The sequence below is a fragment of the Mesoplodon bidens genome (assembly GCF_964165515.1).
Source record: "Mesoplodon bidens genome assembly, chromosome: 18".
NCBI lineage: Eukaryota > Metazoa > Chordata > Mammalia > Artiodactyla > Ziphiidae > Mesoplodon > Mesoplodon bidens.
Window position 1 is genome coordinate 57,340,163 of NC_138175.1, and position 21,382 is coordinate 57,361,544.

Below are 21,382 nucleotides of genomic sequence, written 5' to 3' on the forward strand. Positions count from 1 at the left end.
TGCATTCATTCATTCAACAATTTTTTCCTCTGAGCAACTATTATGTATTAGTCTCTAGAAATAAAAATCCCATCCGGAAGAAAGAATAGCCAACAACTAATAGATAAGTAGGGCTTCCCCGGTGGCGCAGTGGTTAAGAATCCACCTGCCAATGCAGGAGACACGGGTTCCAGCCCTGGTCCGGGAAGATCCCACATGCCACAGAGCAACTAAGCCTGTGCACCACAACTACTGAGCCTGAGCTCTAGAGCCGACGAGCCACAACTACTGAAGTCCGCACGCCTAGAGCCCGTGCTCCGCAACAAGAGAAGCCACCGCAATGAGAAGTCTGCACACTGCAACGAAGAGTAGCCCCCGCTCGCCGCAACTAGAGAAAGCCCGCGCGCAGCAACGAAGACCCAGTATAGCCAAAAATAAATAAATAAAAAATAAATTAAGAAAAAAATAGATAAGTAAATGTGTGGCATACCAGATAATGATGAATGCCCTTTTAAATCGAGATGGAATTTTAAGTAGGGTGGTGAGGGAAATAATGAGAAGATAGTATTTGATGGGGGACTTCCCTAGCGGTGCAGTGGTTAAGACTCTGCACTTCCAGTGCAAGGGCGCAAGTTTGATCCCTGGTGGGGGAGCTAAGATCCCCCATGCTGTGTGGTGAGGCCAATAAATAAACAAATAAATAAATAAGCTATCTTCTTTTAAAAATAAAATTTAAAAAAAGATAGGGCTTCCCTGGTGGCGCAGTGGTTGAGAGTCTGCCTGCCGATGCGGGGGACACAGGTTCGAGCCCCGGTCTGGGAGGATCCCACATGCCGCGGAGCGGCTGGGCCCGTGAGCCATGGCCACTGAGCCTGCATGTCCGGAGCCTGTGCTCCACAATAGGAGAGGCCACAACAGTGAAAGGCCCGCATACCACACACACAAAAAAAGATAGTAGGGCTTCCCTGGTGGCTCAGTGGTTGAGAGTCTGCCTGCCAATGCAGGGGAAACGGGTTCGCGCCCCGGTCCGGGAAGATCCCACATGCCGCGGGGCGGCTGGGCCCGTGAGCCATGGTCGCTGAGCCTGCGCGTCCGGAGCCTGTGCTCCGCCTGTGCTCCGCAACGGGAGAGGCCCGCGTACTGCAAAAAAAAAAAAAAAAAAAAAAGATAGTATTTGAGTCAGCCCCCAAGGCACACTGGTGGACCACTGTACGTCAAGTAGTCAGGAGTTAGGGTGAGGCAAGCTAGGCACTCTCTTCGGATGAAAAAAAAAAAAAAACCCTTCATAATCAAGATAAATATTATTTTAATGCAAATTTTAAAATAAAAATGAATGCAAACACATTTACAGGGAACAAAATATCAAGATTTTAAACAAAGACAGAATCCAACTGTGCCCAGGGGAGCCATGTTGAAGTCTGAAACATGAACCTACGCTACTGTATAACTTGCTATTATTACCATCACAGAGCATCCTGATCCACGCCTGGCACGCAGCACTCACAACAGTAAAAGTTGCCTGATAATTGGAGGCAAAAGGCTCAAAACGTCTTTATGGCTTTTTATGGTTCATTTTTTCCACGCTATGAACATAGCTGAAAAAATATTGAAAAGTTTAAAAGTAGATTACTAAAAGTCACTTTATTTTATTTATACAAAAAATAAACAGGATTCATTTTCATTTTACTCTCCTTGCTTTCATGGAAGCAAACTCAATATTTTTTAAAGCCACTTCAGAAAATAATCATTTAAAAATGCATTAGCTAGAAAAGGATAAGCTGAGAACATTTTATTCCATCAAAAAATAAAAATAAAAACGCATAAACGTGGGACTTCCCTGGCGGTCCAGTGGTTAGGACTCCGCGCTTCCACTGCAGGGGGCATGGGCTGGATCCCTAGTCAGGGAACTAAGCTCCCGCATGCCACACAGTGCAACCAATAAAGAAATAAAATTTTTTTTCCAATGCAAAAATGTGGCTAGAGGGGTACGCATTTTTCATCTTGTGTCAGGTTTGGATGTGGCTTGGAATGGCATTCCTGGAATTTGTCTTTACTTAAAATTGCGGTATTGTATACATCGTGGATGTTTTTGCATTGATTTGGTTTTTTTTTTAAGATATTGCATTAACGTATTACTTATGTTGATTACTGAGTTTTTTGGCACCTAAATTTAGCACTTAAAGCCAATGCCTCGCTTGCCCCACCCTAGTCCCAACCCCTCTGGGATTTTGGATTGGGACTTTGGATTTACCGTCATCATAACCCCCTCTGTCTGAGCCCAGAACTGAGGACCACGCAGCCCTGCGGCTACAAGTCCAGCCACACCCCCACGCCCAGTTACCAGTAGCAACCAGCTCCAGCTGGTTGCTGGGGGGAGACCAGCTGTTCCCGCTCTGATAGGAGCAGCGGTAGCGTCCGACGAAGCGTTTTTCCATGGCTGAGATGGAGAGCTCCGCCTGGTCCAAATACTTCCGGGATATCAGTTCCTCCAGGCGGTACAAGTCCGCGCCTGGTGGGCCCTCGCAGCTGATGGTCACCGGCTTCCCCAGGGGCACAAGGGAGCTGGGCCGGGCCTGGAGGGAGGGCTTGGGCAGTGGGCCTGGAAGGGAAGCAGAGCCTAGCAGAAGTCAGCTTGCAACAGAGCCCCCTCCTGGGCTCTCCCACCCCCCTCCTGCCCTCTTGCTGGCTGAACCCAGAAGAGGGATCTGGACTCACCTTTCTGAGCCTGTACCACCTGCCCCAGACACAGCCCTGAGGAAAGAAGCAAAAGGTCAATCACCAGGACCTCAGCATGAATCCACAGTTACTGCGTGTTGGGCACGGGGATGAGAAACTTGCATGCATTGGCTTTCTTTTCTTCTTTTTAATTGTTATGTTATGTTGGGGGTATAGTTGATTAACAACGTGTTAGTTTCAGGTGTTCGCTTTCTTTTGTCATAATTTTTTTTCAAAGACACACGTGCACGTAATTGAAGTGAAAGAAGCCAGCCATAAAAGGCCATGATTGTATGATTCCATTTATATGAAACATCCAGAGTGGATCAATCTGTCCAGAGACAGTAGATGTGGGGGTGGCGGGTACCGGGAGGAGGGGGGATTGGGGAGTGATTGTAATGGGTAGGAGATTTCCTTTTGGAGTGGTGAAAAGGCCTTGGAACTAGACAGACGTGTTGGTTGCACAACATTGTGAGTGGACTACATGTCATTAATGGTAAATTTTATGTGAAGTGTATTATTTTACCACAATTTTTAAAAAGCTGAACAGGGATTCCTTGCCGCACCCCCCACCTCCCTGCGGTACACTTCCCCATTCACACAGCTGGAAGGAGAAGGGAGCTGTGTGCTAGAAGGGTCTCTCACTTTTTTCCAGTTTCATAGAGATGTAATTGACATATAACGTGGTGTACGTGTAACAGTGTTGATTTGAGACATTTTTCTGTTGCAGGATGGTTACCACCATAGTACTAGCTGACACCTCTATCCGGACACATAGTTGCTATTTCTTGTCAGTGGTGAGAACACTGAAGATCTAGTCTCTTAGCAACTTTCAAGTATATATTACAGTATTATTAGCTATAATCACCATGCCATATATTAGATCCCGATGTGGTGTCTTGCATTAAATCATAAGTCAAGAGCTCTCAGGGTGCATTAATACTGGATTCCTCCCTATCTTATGCTTTTGGGTTAAATCAATATTCTCCCTATTTTGTGCTTTTTGGTTAAGTCATTATTATGACTGTGCAAATATTATTCACACCTGAGCATTATAATGTACCTATATACTATTTTTCTATTTATTTTCCCTAGGATCAATAATTGTATGGTTTATTTCCATCCGCATAGTGTTCCTTGAACCTATATCTAATTCTTTCCACAATTTTCAATAGCCTTTCCATGTAACTTTACACATCTATCAAACTGCATAATCTATAAATTCCACTTTTTTCCTTGGAGGTGCCTTCCCCCCATTTTCTCTTCTAACTGAACTAATTCTTCTCTAGGTTGAACTGCCCTTTTTCTCTCAAGCTAAGACTTTTTTTTTTTAACCGTTTTGCTCAGTTAGTAGCATTATCAGTTTAAGTCTCACTAGGGTTGCCAGATTTAGCAAATAAAAACATGGGACTCCCAGTGAAATTTGAATTTCAGGTAAACAACAAATAATATACAGCATATATTGCATAGTAGGTCCCATGAGGTCCATGATCAGGTAGATTCAAACACTAGCAGCATATTTCCGTGGTAAAGAATGTGGAGTTGGTGCAAACATTCCTTAGTTTGTATTCGAGCCATAGCTGTGTGACCTTAAACAATATACTTCATCCTTCTGGGCCTCAGTTTTCTCACCTGTAAAATGGGAATAATAGTAGGCCCTACTTCATCAGGCTGTTATGGGGATTAAATGAGTAAGTGTCCGTTTAAAAACATAGAATAACGTATCTGTAAGTGCGACATGAGTGTCTTTACAGAATGAATAAGTGAATGAGAGGCAGTTTGTGTTCACAGTATACACTCATCCCCAGTAACACCAACTGTTTCCTTCCTTCTTAGCCGCTTGGAGCCTCTGTCCTTTTAGCGATAAAGTTCTTTTGAAGAAATAAGGAAATAATGCACACACGTGCCCAGAATAAAGTTTGACACGGAGAAGGCAGTAAAAACGCATCTGAGCCCACCCCCAGTCCTGTTAAGGGGGACTCTTACTCCAGCTTTATTGAGGTTAATTGACAAGCAGAAAGCTTATGTATCTAAGGTTTACAGCATGATGACTTGTGAAATAATTACCACAATCAAGCTAACTAACACATCCATCCCCTCACGTAATTATCTTTTTTTTTTCTTGGTGAGAAATTTAAATGTACTCTCTTAGCAAATTTCAAGTATATGCTACAGTATTATTAGCTATGGTCATCATTCTATAATTTGGATCCCCAGAAGTTCTTCATCTGATAGCTGGAAGTCCGTACCCTTTGACCAACATCTACCTCCCCATTTCCCCCACCCCCAGGCATCTACCAATCTACTCTCTGCTCTTGTGGGGTTTTGAGATTCCATGTATAAGTAAGATCCTGCAGTATTTGTTTTTCTCTATCTGGATTATATCGCTCAGCATAGTACCCTCAAGGTCCGTCCACATTGTCACAAATGGCAGAATTGTTTGCACCAGTACCATGAGGGCTACTGACAAGCTAAATCTGTAATCTAGCCTTGATACCAAATCCACATTAAACAAAATTAAAAATTAAAACACAACAAGGGGGCTTCCCTGGTGGCGTAGTGGTTGAGAGTCTGCCTGCCGATGCAGGGGACACGGGTTCGTGCCCCGGTCTGGGAGGATCCCACATGCCGCGGAGCGGCTGGGTCCGTGAGCCATGGCCGCTGAGCCTGCGCGTCTGGAGCCTGTGCTCCGCAACGGGAGAGGCCACAACAGTGAGAGGCCCGCGTACCGCAAAAAGAAAAAAACACAACAAGGACCAATTGTATAGCACAGGGAACTCTCCTCAATACTCCGTAATGGCCTGTATGTGAAAAGAATCTTAAAAAAGGTGGATATATTTATATGTATAGCTGATTCACTTTGCTGTACGCCTGAAACTAACACAACATTGTAAATCAACTATACCCCAATAAAAATTAACAACAAAAAAAGCGAAGAGCCAAGGAAATGTTTAAATACTGTGGAATAATATTCAACTATTTAAAAGAATAAATTAAAAACTATACATGTCTACTGCTATGTGTCAAAAAGTAAGCTGCAGAATAATGTGTACCATGTGTTCTTATTTTTATAAGAATAAACTCTATGTATGTATGTGTACACGTTTGTACTAAAAAATTAAGATAAATGTCGAAGGATAAACAAGTATTGGTTACTGTTGGTGAGTTAAGGGGGGCTTAGAACAGAATTCATTGTTTTCTTATATGTCCTCTTACAACTTGTAAATAGAAGCATAAACTTTTATAAAGAATCTAATAACAGTTTAATAAAAAATAAAAAGAAACCACACACAACAAGGACCTACTCTATAGCACAGGGAACTATACTCAGTATTTTGTAATAACCTATAAGAAAAAGAATCTGAAAAAGAACATATATATGAGTCACTGTGCTGTACACCTGAAACTAACACCACATTGTGAATCAACTATATTTTAATTAATTCATGAAAATTAAAACAGCATGGAGTAGTGGGAACGTTGCAGCCAACACTGGGAGACCTGTATTTATTTTTTGACTCAGCCATGAATAAACTAGAGTAATTCAAACAAACACCATCTCCCTGGGTTCCCAGTTTTCCCACCCAACAAATAAATGAGGTGACCCTTGGTCACCTCCTGCCCTGAAAATTTCCTCTTGCCTCTTGTACTGATGCAATTTTTAAAAAATTCTTTGTCTCATAGCCCACTGCCTATCCCTCAGCATTTTGCAGATTGACTCACCAAGACAGAAGAAGGCAGCCATGGATGGGGACATGGTTTCTCGGCCTGTCCTGAGCTGTATAGCCCAGGAGGGAAGCCCTGGGTGCGGGCTGGAGCAGAGATACAGGATGTGATCGGAATGAAGAATGCTCTCCTCCCTTCCCCCATCAGCCTGGCTTTTCCTAATTGAGACTCATCAAGCTGGAGGCGTCCCCTCAGTAGAATGACTTGCACACAAGCTCCGAGGAGCCTGGCTTATCTCGCGTCACCAGCCCAGTGTCCCAGCAGGTCTGCCTAGTGAGGCATCGTCTGCGTTTTGATACTCCCAGAAGCTCCCTGGCACTCACTAGGGACATGCAAGTCAAAATCACAATATCACTTCACACCCACGAGGATGGCTCTATCAAAAAGACAGGTATTAACAAATGTTGGTGAGGAAATGGAGAAGTTGGAGTCCTCATGCTTTGCTGGTAGGTGTATAAAACGGTGCCTCCGCTGTGGAAAACATTTCCTCAAAACGTTAATTAGTGAATGATTCAGCAACTCCACTTCTGGGTATACACCCCAAAGAACTGACGACAGGAACTTGAACAGGTATTTGTATATATACCTGTGTTCACAGCAGCATTATTCACAATCGCCAAACATGGAAACAACTCAAATGTCCATTGATGGAAGGATAAATAAACTGCGGTGTATACATACCACAGTGGAATATTGTTCAGCCTCTAAAAGGAATGAAATTCTGACACAGGCTATGACCTGGATGAACCTTTAAGTCATTAGGCTAAGTGAAATAATCCAGACCCAAAAGACGACACATTATATGATTCCATTTATATGAAATATCCAGAATAGGCAAATTCATAGAGACAGAAAGTACTCTGGAAGTTATCAGGGGCTGTGGGAAGGGAGAATGGGAAGTTATTGCAGCATTTTAGATCTCTACCGGGGTAAAATGCATGGAAACTTTGATAAGTGTTTTGAACAAGGTGTTGACACAGAACACTGTCTGACAGATCTCTGTAATAGAACGGTTTCAGGGAACTTCTCTTTGGAGCGGTGATGTTTGAGGTTATGCCTGATGGTAAGAAATATTCATAGAGGAAAGGCAGCACGTTCAGCCTGCCCTAAAGTCTTGATGAAATAAAGAGCTTGGGGCTTCCCTGGTGGCGCAGTGGTTGGGAGTCCGCCTGCCAATCAGGGGACACGGGTTCGTGCCCTGGTCTGGGAAGATCCCACATGCCGTGGAGCGGCTGGGCCCGTGAGCCATGGCCGCTGAGCCTGCGCGTCCGGAGCCTGTGCTCCACAACGGGAGAGGCCACAACAGCGAGAGGCCCACGTACCGGAAAAGAAGAAAAGAAATAAAGAGCTTGGCATTTTCATGTAACCAGAAAATGATTGGTGTAGCTGGACTTAAGTGAGAGAAAACGAACACTGAAGAGATTATAGGGGTCAGATCAGGATGGCCCAACTTCAGCAGGTGATTCCTTTTAATGATCTTTTATTTCTCTTAGTTGAAGGATAGTTAATTTACAATGTTGTATTAGTTTCACTTGTACACACAGCAATTGTTATACATACATACATATATATGTGTATTCTTACATGTATAAATGCATGTATGTATGTATATATATGTAGGTATGTATATTCTTTTTCATATTCTTCTCCCTTATAGGTTATTACAAGATATTGAGTATAGTTCCCTGTGCTATACAGTAGGTCCTTGTTGTTTACCTATTTTATATATAAGTAGTGTGTATCTATTAACCCCAAACTCTTATCTCCCCACCACCGCCCGCTACCCGCTTTGGTAACCATAAGTTTGTTTTCTCTGTGAGTCTATTTCTGTTTCGTAAATGAGTTCATTTGGACCAGGTGGCTCTTTGTTGCAGTAGGGGGGGTCTGTCCTGTGTATTAATAGGGGTAGCAGCATCCCTGGCCTCCACCCACTAGATGTCACTAGCACTACGCCCCCTCCAGTTGTGACAACCAAAAAACGTCTCCTGTCCCCTGGGGGGAGCAGAATCACCCCCAGTTGAGAACCGCTGGGTTACATCATTCAGGGACTTAGAGGGCAAGATAAGCTTGGATGCACAAATCTCTTTATAACACTCCTCACTTTTCAAGCATTCCCTCATTTGATCCTCACGCAAGCCTGAGAAACGGGTTCTGCTTTAGTCCCATTCTGGTGAGAAAACTTGAGCTTAGAAGAAAATGTGCTTTTCTAGGTGAAGCTTGGGTGCTGGGAGCCAAATAGCTCACTTTCCTCTGGTTTGGCACATGTTCCCGTGGATCTAGGCAGAGTCTCTCCCTTGTTTACTTGACGTATGCCCTTTAGTTCTCATTTCTTTTCTCCATCTCCAAGGAACAACTCTACAATATCTCACATGAATTAGTTCATTTCTGCAAAACGTGATTTCATACCGTGCAAACGTCTACTGTATCATAAACTGTGCGATGCTGTGGATGTCATTCGTCTCTCCATTGCCCAGAGATTTCACAGTCCATTCATACATCTGTAGAATATCGATTTGCTTCCAACACATTTATCCCTCCACTGTCCCAGTAACAGCCAGCCACATAATATCCAAGTATCTCCAAAATCAACAATTCTGAGCTAAACATCATTCTACATGTGCCTCTGTGGACATGTGAAATGTCCTTAAAATATGCACCCAACAGCAAATGCCAGCTCTTAAGTGCATCTTTCATTTACTTACTGCCAAACTGAACTCTGCATTCGCCGCACCAGTTTCTTCCCCCCCAACAGTGCAAGAGGATCCCCATACCTCCCCAATACCCCCAACATGTGGGGTTACCCAGTTTGGGACTGACAGGTACACACTGCTATACTTAAAATGGATAAGCAACAAGGACCTATGTACCGCACAGGGAACTCTGCTCAGTACTCTGTAACAACCTAAATGGGAAAAGAATTTGAAAAAGAATAGATGCATGTCTATGTATAACTGAATCACTTTGCTGTATGCCTGAAACTAACACAACGTTGTTAATCAACTGTACTACAATGTAAAATCAAAAGTTTAAAAAAATGTGGGATTACCCAGCCTTCCAATCTTTGCCAGTCCGATGGTATATTAGCTTGCTAGGGCTGCCATAACAAAGCATCACAAACTGAGTTGCTTAAACAATAGAAATTTATTGTGTCATGGTTCTGGAATGTAGAAGTCTGAGGTCAAGATACTGGCAGATTTCCTTCTGAGAACTGCGGGGTGGAGGTCAGGGCAGAGTTGGGGGCACTTGGTGCGTGCCTCTCTCCTAGCTTCTAGCGACTTGCTGGCAATCTTTGGTGTCCCTTGTCTTATATTTTTAAATTTTTATCTTTTTATTAATTTTTAATGGAAGTATAGTTGACTGAAGATGTGTTAGTTTCTGGTGTACAGCAAAATGACTCAGTTATACATATATACATTCTTTTTTTATATATTAATTTTATTTATTTATGGCTGCGTTGGGTCTTCGTTGCTGCATGCGGGCTTTCTCTAGTTGCGGCGCGTGTGTTTCTCACTGTGGTGGTTTTTGTTGCAGAGCACAGGCTCTAGGCGCACGGGCTTCAGTAGTTGTGGTGCTCGGGCTCAACAGTTGTGGTTCTCGGGCTCTGGAACACAGGCTCAGCAGTTGTGGTGCACAGGCTTAGTTGCTCCGCAGCATGTGGGACCTTCCTGGACCAGGGATCGAACCTATGTCCCCTACCCTGGCAGGTGGATTCTAAACTACTGTGCCACCAGGGAAGTCCCTCGTATATATATTCTTTTTCATGTTCTTTTCCATTATGGATTATTACAGGATATTGAAGAGAATAATTTTTAAATGTGTACACGATCATTCAGCTAGCGGGTGCAGAAGAGAATCTGAACCCTAATCAGCCCAGCTATTCTAGACTTGGAGCTCTTACTACTGTGCTCTCCCACCAAATGTCACTCCCCAACACCGTCCACATTACTGCTCTCCCTGGGTCTGTTTCCATCAATCAACACACATTCTCAATTCCCCTCTATTTCTTCTACTCTCCACTCCAAACCACTTGGCTGCATTTCACTGACCCTACCATTCACTTTCTTCTTTACTTCCTCTCATCAAAACTTACTGAATTATTTTTAATACCAACTCCAATTCCTCTCCTGTCATTCACATCTCTTTTTGTGTTCTATTTACTTTTTTAACATCTTTATTGGAGTATAATTGCTTTACAATGGTTAGTTTCTGCTTTACAACAAAGTGAATCAGGTATACATATATATATGTTCCCATATCTCTTCCCTCTTGCGTCTCCCTCCCTCCCACCCTCCCTATCCCACCCCTCTAGGTGATCACAAAGCACTGAGCTGATCTCTCTGTGCTATGCGGCTGCTTCCCACTAGCTATCTATTTTACATTTGGTAGTGTATATATGTCCATGCCACTCTCTCACATTGTCATAGCTTACCCTTCCTCCTCCCCGTGTCCTCAAGTCCATTCTCTACATCTGCACCTTTATTCCTGTCCTGCCACTAGGCTCTTCAGAACCTTTTTTTTTTTAGATTCCATATATATGTGTTAACATACGGTATTTGTTTTTCTCTTTCTGACTTACTTCACTCTGTATGACAGACTCTAGGTCCATCCACCGCACTACAAATAACTCAAATTTCATTTCTTTTTACGGCTAATATTCCATTGTATATATGTGCCACATTTTCTTTATCCATTCTTCTGTCGATGGACACTTAGGTTGCTTCCATGTCCTGGCTATTGTAAATAGAGCTGCTATGAACATTGTGGTACATGACTCTTTTTGAATTATAGTTTTCTCAGGGTATATGCCCAGTAGTGGGATTGCTGGGTTGTATGGTAGTTCTATTTTTAGTTTTTTAAGGAACCTCCATACTGTTCTCCATAGTGGCTGTATCAATTTACATTCCCACCAACAGTGCAAGAGGGTTCCCTATTCTCCACACCCTCTCCAGCATTTACTGTTTGTAGATTTTTTTTTTTGCGGTACGCGGGCCTCTCACTGTTGTGGCCTCTCCCGTTGCGGAGCACAGGCTCTGGATGCGCAGGCTCAGTGGCCATGGCTCACAGGCCCAGCCGCTCCGCGGCATGTGGGATCCTCCAGGACTGGGGCACGAACCTGTGTCCCCTGCATCGGCAGGCAGACTCTCAACCACTGCGCCACCAGGGAAGCCGTTTTTGATGATGGCCATTCTGACCAGTGTGAGATGATATCTCATTGTAATTTTGATTTGCATTTCTCTAATGATTAGTGATGTTGAGCATCCTTTCATGTGTTTGTTGGTCATCTGTATATCTTCTTTGGAGAAATGTCTATTTAGGTCTTATGCCCATTTTTGGATTGGGTTGTTTTTTTGATATTGAGCTGCATGAGCTGCTTGTAAATTTTGGAGATTAATCCTTTGTCAGTTGCTTCATTTGCAAATATTTTCTCCCATTCTGAGGGCTGTCTTTTTGTCTTGTTTACGTTTTCCTTTGTTGTGCAAAAGCTTTTAAGTTTGTGTTCTATTTATTTTAATTGCATAACTAAAGGGGGAAGTTCACCAAAACTAGGGGAAAACCATAAACCCCGTGGCCTAAACACCCTCTGCATCATTCCCTTCCCCAAGAGTAACTCTTCTGTAGTTGAATTATTGCAATTTGGTTCCTTTACAAAGAACATTTCCTTGTTCATTTTTTGCTGCTCCAAAGGCTTCAGCTCTCAGAAACTCCTAGAACGTTAGACTGAAACTCCATTAGGAACTGCCTCTTTGCCCAATTTTTTTGTAACGTGACATGCAGAACCTTAGTTCCCCGACCAGGGATCCAACCTGCGCCCCCTGCAGTGGAAGTGCCAAGTCTTAACCACTGGACCGCCAGAAAAGGCCCTCCTCCTTGCCCAACTTGACTCTTACTTCTTTTTATAAATTTTATTTATTTATTTTTGGCTGCGTTGGGTCTTTGTTTCTGCACACGAGCTTTCTCTAGTTGTGGTGAGTTGGGGGGGCTACTCTTCCTTGCAGTGCGTGGGCTTCTCATTGCAGTGGCTTCTCTTGTTGCGGAGCACAGGCTCTAGGCACGTGGGCTTCAGTAGTTGTGGCACGTGCGCTCAATAGTTGCGGCTCACAGGCTCTAGAGCGCAGGCCCAGTAGTTGTAGTGCACAGGTTTAGATGCTCCGTGGTATGTGGGCTCTTCCCTGACCAGGGCTCGAACCCAAGTCCCCTACATTGGCAGGCGGATTCTTAACCACTGTGCCACCAGGGAAGCCCGCCTCTTACTTCTTGGCCTCTCCTTGTATTTGGTACCAGTGAGCTCTCCTTAAACACGCCTGGACAGCTGCTCCTGCTCAGTGACCCAACTCATCCTCAGTGCCTGCTCCCTCTTTGCTAAGGGCCAGATCATGTGATGTGCCTCTCTCAGTAGACCATGAGTTCCTTAAGACCAGAAGCTATGCCAAGTGAAGGGTAAATTGGAGTTTTTGTCCTATTTTTGCAATTGTTCTCTTTGACATTGATTTGAAATAAAAACCAATATGCAAAACAGAAGGAAAAAAAAAAAAGACCAGAAGCCGTATCTTACTAATATGTATATCGTCAGCACAGGTCCAAAGAAAGAGTCAACTTCTGTGAACATTTGTTAAATAAGCAAATGAGTGGGTAAATACACAAGGAACCAGGAATCCGTTGAGAGGTATGTGATGCGTCCCAGATTTCTTCATGGTTGACAAGGCTTCTCTATTCTTGAGTCTTTGCGGGGGCTCCAAGGTGATGAGTGGCGTGAGTACATGAGTAGGACAACTCACGAAGCCCCATTTTCCTTAAGGGGCACTTGAACCCTGGAGTCCACACAGCCAGTTCTGGCTCTGCTCTCTGGACAAGGTGAAGGTGGCATACACACAAGGCCATTTTGAGGAATCCTCAATGGTGCAGGACAGGAGTGAATCCCCGCTCCCTGTCAGGGGGTCCTGTTGTAGCTGAGCAGAAGACTCGGAAGACTCTGGTAGGTCTTCCTCTGGGTGGGCCTGCCAGCATGAAGATACAGAGTGAGGGGAGGACACCTGGGGGAGGGAGCAGGGGAAGGAGGAAAGACTCACATGCACGTCCATTTGTCTGTCCTCCTCAGGCAGGATATCCACTGAGACATCATCTGCAAGAAAAGAGGAGAGGATAGGCTTCCAGAAGAGCCTTCAGATTATCCAGTCTTGCCGTCCAGAGATGGGTGACTGAAATCGGGGAAGGGCAGTGACATCACGCCCGGTGAGGTTTGCCCCAACCTTCTCGGCTTCTCCTACGATGCCTTCTATCTTCCCCACCCTGGCTACCCCTACTTCTCACTCCTCGTACGTTGATTTTCTTCCTGGGAGTCCATGTCTGCGCTGGAGCTAAGGGAAAGGAGATAGACGCGTTAAGGTAGGTCTGAGAAATGAGACAGACACAGCATCCTCTACTCAGAGAGTCCAAATTTTCCTACCTGTTATCACTCACTTGGTTCTTGGTGTCATCCTCAGTGGCTCCTACAGAGAGTCCATGATCAGAGTCCTGGTAGGGGACCCAAAAAGCCCCTCCCCACACTCCTCCCAGGTTAACTCTTCCCCCTCCAGGACGTACTGTTTTTGGCTCGACACCAGCACCGGCAGAGGAGTAAGATAAGGAGGAAGAGGAAAGGTAGAATGCTGATGACTGAAGTCACAATCACAATGGGAAGGTATCCATCTCCAGGAGGATTTAGGTAGACTTCAGGTAGATCTAGGAATTAGTAAACAGTAAAGATCTGTTATTGATCTCCTCTTGGATTAATTCATCCATTCAATAAATATTTATTGTGTGTCTTCCATATACAAGGCAAGTTATTGGATGTTTTGGAAACTGTAGTGAATCTACCCAATAACAGAGTCTAGACATGTGAACCAATACACAGAAGTTGTTACTCTTATTATATGATAAAACTATCTACCCTGCATTATAAGAGAGATTTCTTTGGGAGATGATCCCTGAAGGATAAGAAACACATAGATCTCCGAAGTGCAAGAAGAACTGCCTTCCAGGAAGAGGGAACAACATATGCAAACTCACAGGTGAGAAGGAGTTTTGTGTGACCCACACACAGAAAGGACAAATGGTACTTAATGTGAAAAATGGCTCTTGGTAAAGATAGAAAGGTCAGGAGATATCAGCAAAGGTTCCAAACACTGGAAGCTGAGGAGAAGAGTCTGGATTTAAGTCTAAATGTAATAATGACCCACAAAGGGATTAACAAGCAGTGAGGTTGTAATTTTTTAAATTACTACATTTCTGGTGTGATAAATGAATTTAAGGGGCCAGGTGGAAAGTGGAGGGACAATTAGGGAACATGCTACAGGCAGCTGCATGACAAATGATCATGTAATGACAATGTGGTGGTGATGAAAAATAAAAGGGAGTGGATTTGAGGAGTTTTTGAGGATAGAAATGATGAGCTTTGAGATGTAGAGATGGAGCAGATGGGCACTGAGCAGAAGAGGGGCACCGTATAGCATTCTCAATGAACTGATCATTGGAGAGGATGGATGGCATCTATTGAGATGGGAAGACCAATACAAGGAGGAGGTTCTCAGATTTGTTGAGAGTTCTGCCGAGATTCTCATTAGGTGTCTGAGCAGATGTCAAAGATTCCATTGGATAAGAAATTCACAGGAGCATTTTTGACTGGAGTGAGTGATAACTTTGATAGCCATCACCAGACACTGGATGACTGAAGCAGATCATCTTTAATCTACCCATTTTAATCCAATGTTAGTCTTCCCTGTCAACTTAAGAACAAATATCATTGCTTGGCATTATAAAAACTCTCAGCAAAGTGGGCATAGAGGGAACATATATACATCAACATAAAGACCATATAAGACAAACCTACAGCCAACATCATACTCAACAGTGAAAAGCCAAAAGCATTTCCTCTGAAATCAGAAATAAAGACCCGGATGTCCATTCTCACCACTTTTATTCACATAGTATTGGAAGTCCTAGACACAGAAATCAGACAAGAAAAATAAGCAAAAGTCATTTGAACTGTAAAGGAGAAGTGAAGCTCCCTGTTTGCAGTTGACATGATACTATATATTAAAAAAATCCTAGACACCACCAAACTAATACTAGAGCTCATCAATGAATTCAGTAAAGTTGTAGGATGTAAAATTAATATACAGAAATCTATTGCATTTCTATACACTAACAACAAAATATCAGAAAGAGAAATTAAGGAAACAATCCCATTTACCATTACATCAAAAAGAATAAAATATCTAGGAATAAACCTACCTAAGGAGATAAAAGACCTGTACTCAGAAAACTATAAAACATTGATGAAAGAAATTGAAGACGACACAGAGAGAAAGATACATCATGTTTATGGATTGGAAAAATTAACACTGTTAAAATAGCCATACTACCTAAGGCAATCCACAGATTCAATGCAATCCCTATTAAAATACCAATGGCATTTTTCACAGAACTAGAACAAATAATTTTAAAATTCTTATGAAAACACAAAAGACCTCAAATAGTCAAAACAATCTTGAGAAAGAAGAATAGACCTGGATTTATCACACTCCCCACTTCAGTCTATACTACAAAGCTACAATAATCAAAACAGTATGATACTGGCATAAAAACAGACATATAGATCAATGGAACAGGACAGAAAGCCCAGAAATAAACCCACTTAATCTGCAACAAAGAAGGCAAGAATATACAATGAAGAAAAGACAGTCTTTTCAATAAGTAGTGCTGGGAAAACCAGGCAGCTACATGTAAAAGAATGAGGTTACAACATTCTCTAACACCATATACAAAAATAAACTCAAAATGGATTAAAGACCTACATGTAAGCTTGGAAACCATAAAATTCCTAGAATAAAATATAGGCAGAACACTCTTTGACATAAATTGTAGCAATATTTTAAAATCTATCTCCCTAAAGCAAAGGGAAAAAAAGCAAAAATAAACAAATGGGACTTAATTAAACATAAAAGCTTTTGCACAGCAAAAGAAAACATTGACAAAATGAAAAGACAGGGATTTCCCTGGTGGTCCAGTAGTTAAGAATCTGCCTTCCAATGCAGGGGACTTGGGTTCGATCCCTGGTTGGGGAATTAAGATCCCGCATGCCGCGGGGCAACTAAGCCCTCATACCGCAACTACCGAGTCCACGCACCACAACTAGAGAGCCCGCATGCCACAACTACAGAGCCCATGCACTCTGGAGCCCATGCACCACAACTACACAGTCCACGTGTTCTGGAGCCTGTGCACCACAACTAGAGAGAAGCCTGCGTGCCACATCGAAGAGCCTGTGGGCCACAATAAGAGATCCCACGTGCCACAACTAAGACCCAATACAGCCAAAAATAAATAAATAAATAAAGATTTTTTTAAAAATGAAAACACAACCTACTGAATAGGAGAAAATATTTGCAAATGATACGACCAACAAGGGGTTAGTACCCAAAATATGTAAACAGCTTATACAAAGCACCAGCAAAAAAACCCAAACAACCTGATTTAAAATGAGCAGAAGAACTGAATAGACATTTTTCCAAAGAAGACAGACGGATGGCCAACAGGCACACGAAAAGATGCTCAATATCATTAATCATCAGAGAAATGCAAATCAAAACCACAACCAGGGACTTCCCTGGTGGCGCAGTGGTTAAGAATCTGCCTGCTAATGCAGGGGACACGGGTTCGAGCCCTGGTCCGGGAAGATCCTACATGCCACAGAGCAACTAAGCCTGTGCACCACAACTACTGAGCCTGCGCTCTAGAGCCCGTGAGCCACAGCTACTGAAGCCCATGTGCCTAGAGCCTGTGCTCCGCAACAAGAGAAGCCACTGCAATGAGAAGCCCGTGCACAGCAACAAAGAGAAGCCCTCGCTTGCCACAAGTAGAGAAAGCCCACACACAGCAATGAAGACCCAATGTAGCCAAAAATAAATAAATTAATTAATTAATTTTAAAAAAACACAACGAGACATTCTCTCACACCAGTCGGTATGGCTATCATCAAGAAGACCACAAATAACAAGTGTTGGCAAGGATGTGGAGAAAAGGGAACCCTCATACACTGTTGGTGGGAATGTAAATTGGAGCAGCCACTATGGAAAACAGTATGGAGACTTCTCAAAAAACTAAAAATAGAACTATCACTCCTGGGTATACATTCGAAAAAAAATGAAAACACAAATTCTAAAAGATACATGCACCCCAGTGTTCATAGCAGGACTATTTACAACAGCCAAGACATAGAAGCAATCTTAATTGTCCATCAGTAAATGAATAAAGAAGATGTGATATATAGGTATACACAATGGCATATACACAATGGCATATTAGTCATTAAAAAAATCTTGCCGGGCTTCCCTGGTGGCGCAGTGGTTGAGAGTCCGCCTGCCGATGCAGGGGACACGGGTTCCTGCCCCGGTCCGGGAAGATCCCACATGCCGCGGGCTGGGCCCGTGAGCCATGGCCGCTGAGCCTGCGCGTCCGGAGCCTGTGCTCCGCAACGGGAGAGGCCACAACAGTGAGAGGCCCACATACCGCAAAAAAAAAAAAAAAAATCTTGCCATTTGTGACGACATGGGTGGATCTAGAGGGTATTCTGCTGAGTGAAATAAGTCAGAGAAAAGACAAATACCATACGCTCACACTTATATGTGGAATCTAAAGAACAAAACAAACAAACAAAATGAAAATAGAGTCACAGAACCAGAGAGAAATAAACAGGTGGCTGCCAACATAAGTGAAGGGGTTTAAGAAGTACAAACATTAAGTGATCTAATAAATATATTACAGGGATGAAATATACAGCATAGGGAATGTAGTCAATAATAATGTAATAATAACTTTATATGGGCACAGATGGTTACTAGACTTATTGTGGTGACCATTTCATAATGTATATAAATGTCAAATCATTATGTAGCACACCTGAAATGAATATAATATTGTACTTCAATTATACTTTAATTAATTTATTAAAAACCTATGCCAAACACATAGTACAATTTCAAGGTCACATCCAGGGCTCAGTATATCTGGAATATGAAAAAATTAACTTACCTCTTGGTGGAGTTAATAAGATTAAAATGAGATCATATATACAAAAGCTGAGAATAGCCCTTGGCAATGGGAAAACCTCAATAAATGTTATCTAGCAATTGTAAACATTACGCAATGACCCCTAATCTGAGCAAAATGTTGTCTGAGCTTGACATGCACTGTATCGTAACTGATGCAACACTTTTTTTTTTTTTTTTTTTTTGGCCATGCCCCGTGGCTTGTGGGATCTTAGTTCCCCAACCAGAGATTGAACCCGGGCCATGGCAGTGAAATCGCCAAGTCCTAACCACTGGACTCCCGTTATTTCATTTTAGAAAGAAGGAACTTGGGACCCAAATGCAGGAAACTGCTTGCAAAATGTCCCAGAACATTGAGGTCTTCATTTTACTGCAAGTCTGCCTCCTGAGCAAGAGTACCTTCCTTATGAACAAACCTTCCATAGATGAGGGAGACGGAAGCAGTTGAGGTGGTGGCAAATGGAAAGGACACACAACACACCCAACGGGTGATGGTCCCATACCCACAGGGGGATCTGGTGCCTGTACAAATGTCCCCAGTTCTCTGTGCCTGCGTTGTGAATGTCGACCTCAACTGTGTTCCCTTTCTGCATTATTTGAAAACCTGGGCATTCCCTTCTTGACTCATCTGTGCTTATGGGGAATAGAAGGGGATCAGGAAGCTTTCTAGAGAAGGGGAGAGGTTTACCACCAAAGATTGGCATAATGGTGAAGAATTAACACATAAAAAATAAATAATACGACGAGTGGATGAAGAGGTGGTGCAGGTTAAAGGCTGGGATTCTTTCAAGGCTACTCAAGCTCATCCCTCAGTCCACTCAGCCCAATTCAGAGTTCTCTAGGCAGAAAAGGGAGAAAACACTCACCCGTTTGTGCCCGAATCCTTTGATCCCAGCAAAACACTAAAATAGAGAAAGACTTGGTAAGAGATGTCTCCCAATAATACAGTGATTCCCAAACACCTGAGCTCAGGGCATCACATCTAGACCAAACTGAAGAAAAGTGGCCCTATGGGTGATCTCTCTATAAATCACCGGCCCCAGGACCTCATAAAGGAAGAGTCCCACAAGAGGAACCCAGGTTATAAACCTCTAATCTACATCCTCTTCCCTCACCAGCCCCCCCCCACAACTTCCCTTGCCCCACTCACCAAGTCCAAGCAGAAGAATGACCCCCAGGGACATGGCAGTGCCTAAGCCCACAGCTCCACACCACGCAGCACAGCCAACTGGGCAGCAGATCTTCGCAGCAGGACACACCCGTGGATGGAACAGCCTGGGGCTTTAAACCCCTTGCCGGAGAGCGACAACATCCCCTGCTAAACAAAAAGGGGAACCGCTGCTTGTGCAAGGCTAAGGCTTTGCCTCTCAACCCTCCACCGTATCACCCCGCTGGGCATGAGTTACTCTGTGGGTTTCCTGCTGTGATCTTACAGCCACAAAGACGTGGGAGATTTGTGCCATGCTCTCCACAATGATTTGTTTATCTACCATAGAAGAACTGAAGGAAGCTTTACCCACCCCCCAAAAAATGAGGTGAAATGTAGTTCGAAAAGACTGAATCTAATATATGAAACTATTAGGGATGGTGTTGCAGACCCAAATCAAACTAGAGAATTTGGTGGAGAGCAATATGGGTCCAGGCAAGATGCCTGGAAGACCAGTTCTTTTGTACGATATGGATTCTCCGTAGTAATAGTAGGTATGAAAAGGTTCAACCAAGAGTAAATTTTGCCTGAATGGCTGCATTCCAAGGTTTACGTCCTGACCAAAAATCTCTGATGGGGGCATTAATATCAACTCACTAGAAATGAGTGTTTTAGTTTGCTTGGGACGATCAATGACCTTCCTTTAATCTGAGAAATATGTAAATTCCTGAGTATTTGATGTCTTATATAGGGTTCTTTTTTTAAAATTAATTTATTTCTTTATTTTTGGCCGTGTTGGGTCTTCATTGCTGCACGCAGGCTTTCTCTAGTTGTGGTGAGCGGGGGGTACTCTTCATTGCAGTGCGCGGGCTTCTCTTGTTGCGGAGCATGGGCTCTAGGTACACGGGCTTCAGTAGTTATGGCACGCAGACTCAGTAGTTGTGGCGCACGGGCTTAGTTACTCTGCGGCATGTGGGATCTTGCCGGACCAGGGCTCAAACCCACGTCCCCTGCCTTGGCAGGCGGATTCTTAACCCACTGCACCACCAGGGAAGCCCCCCTGCAGGACCTTTTGAGTCACAGTAAGGACTCCTGGGTGAGAGGAACAGTAATGGAGACTGAATGAATCAGGGAGAAAAAGAGACACAGAGGAAACAAGGGCAAAAGTGGAGAGGCCTCGAGCTCCCGACAAGCGTGGCAGGACAGGAAGGACACCTTCTGGGCGTTAGGAAGACGTGCTCAGGTTAGATCGGGAGGCAGCGGGTGGAGGCGCCTGCCCACTCACCACCTGGGCTCTCTTCCGTCCCAGGTGTGTACAGAAAACCCTCCCTCTCGGCTCACCAGGGCTGCTCCTCCAAGAAGACCCCCTCTAAGAGGCTCAGGCTGCGGCATCACTCAGAGACCTGGTCTGACGCATTCGCTCTTTCCAGGAACGGAAGAGTAGAACCGAAGCTCCAAGTACAAAGCTGGGGCTCTTGAGGCCGACTTTCCTGTGAATGCCATCTTCCTGATGCACCCGGGGACCTACAGATGCTACCACGGTCTACACAAGAACTTCCCCTACCTCTGGTCAGAACCCAGTGATGTCCTGATGCTCCCAGAGAGAGGTGAGGGGCCCCCACGCTTCCCGCCTGCTCCCGGCACTCCCAGACTATGGCAGCAGCTAGCTAGAGGCAGGTCTTTTGCTTTAAGTTAATGAAAATTAAATAAAACTTAAAATTCACTTCCT

The 21,382-nt window shown here is 43.7% G+C and overlaps 1 protein-coding gene across 1 annotated transcript in view; it reads right to left on the reverse strand.

The window, feature by feature from the left end:
* Positions 1-21,382, reverse strand: part of GP6 (glycoprotein VI platelet) — a gene marked incomplete at its 5' end in the record, with an annotated part of 37,569 nt that overhangs the window by 8,959 nt on the left and 7,228 nt on the right. The window contains 5 exon segments of the mRNA XM_081216088.1: positions 2,321-2,578; positions 2,695-2,730; positions 6,418-6,506; positions 13,488-13,540; positions 13,738-13,860. Of these exon segments, the coding sequence (XP_081072214.1) occupies positions 2,321-2,578; positions 2,695-2,730; positions 6,418-6,506; positions 13,488-13,540; positions 13,738-13,860 (559 nt within the window).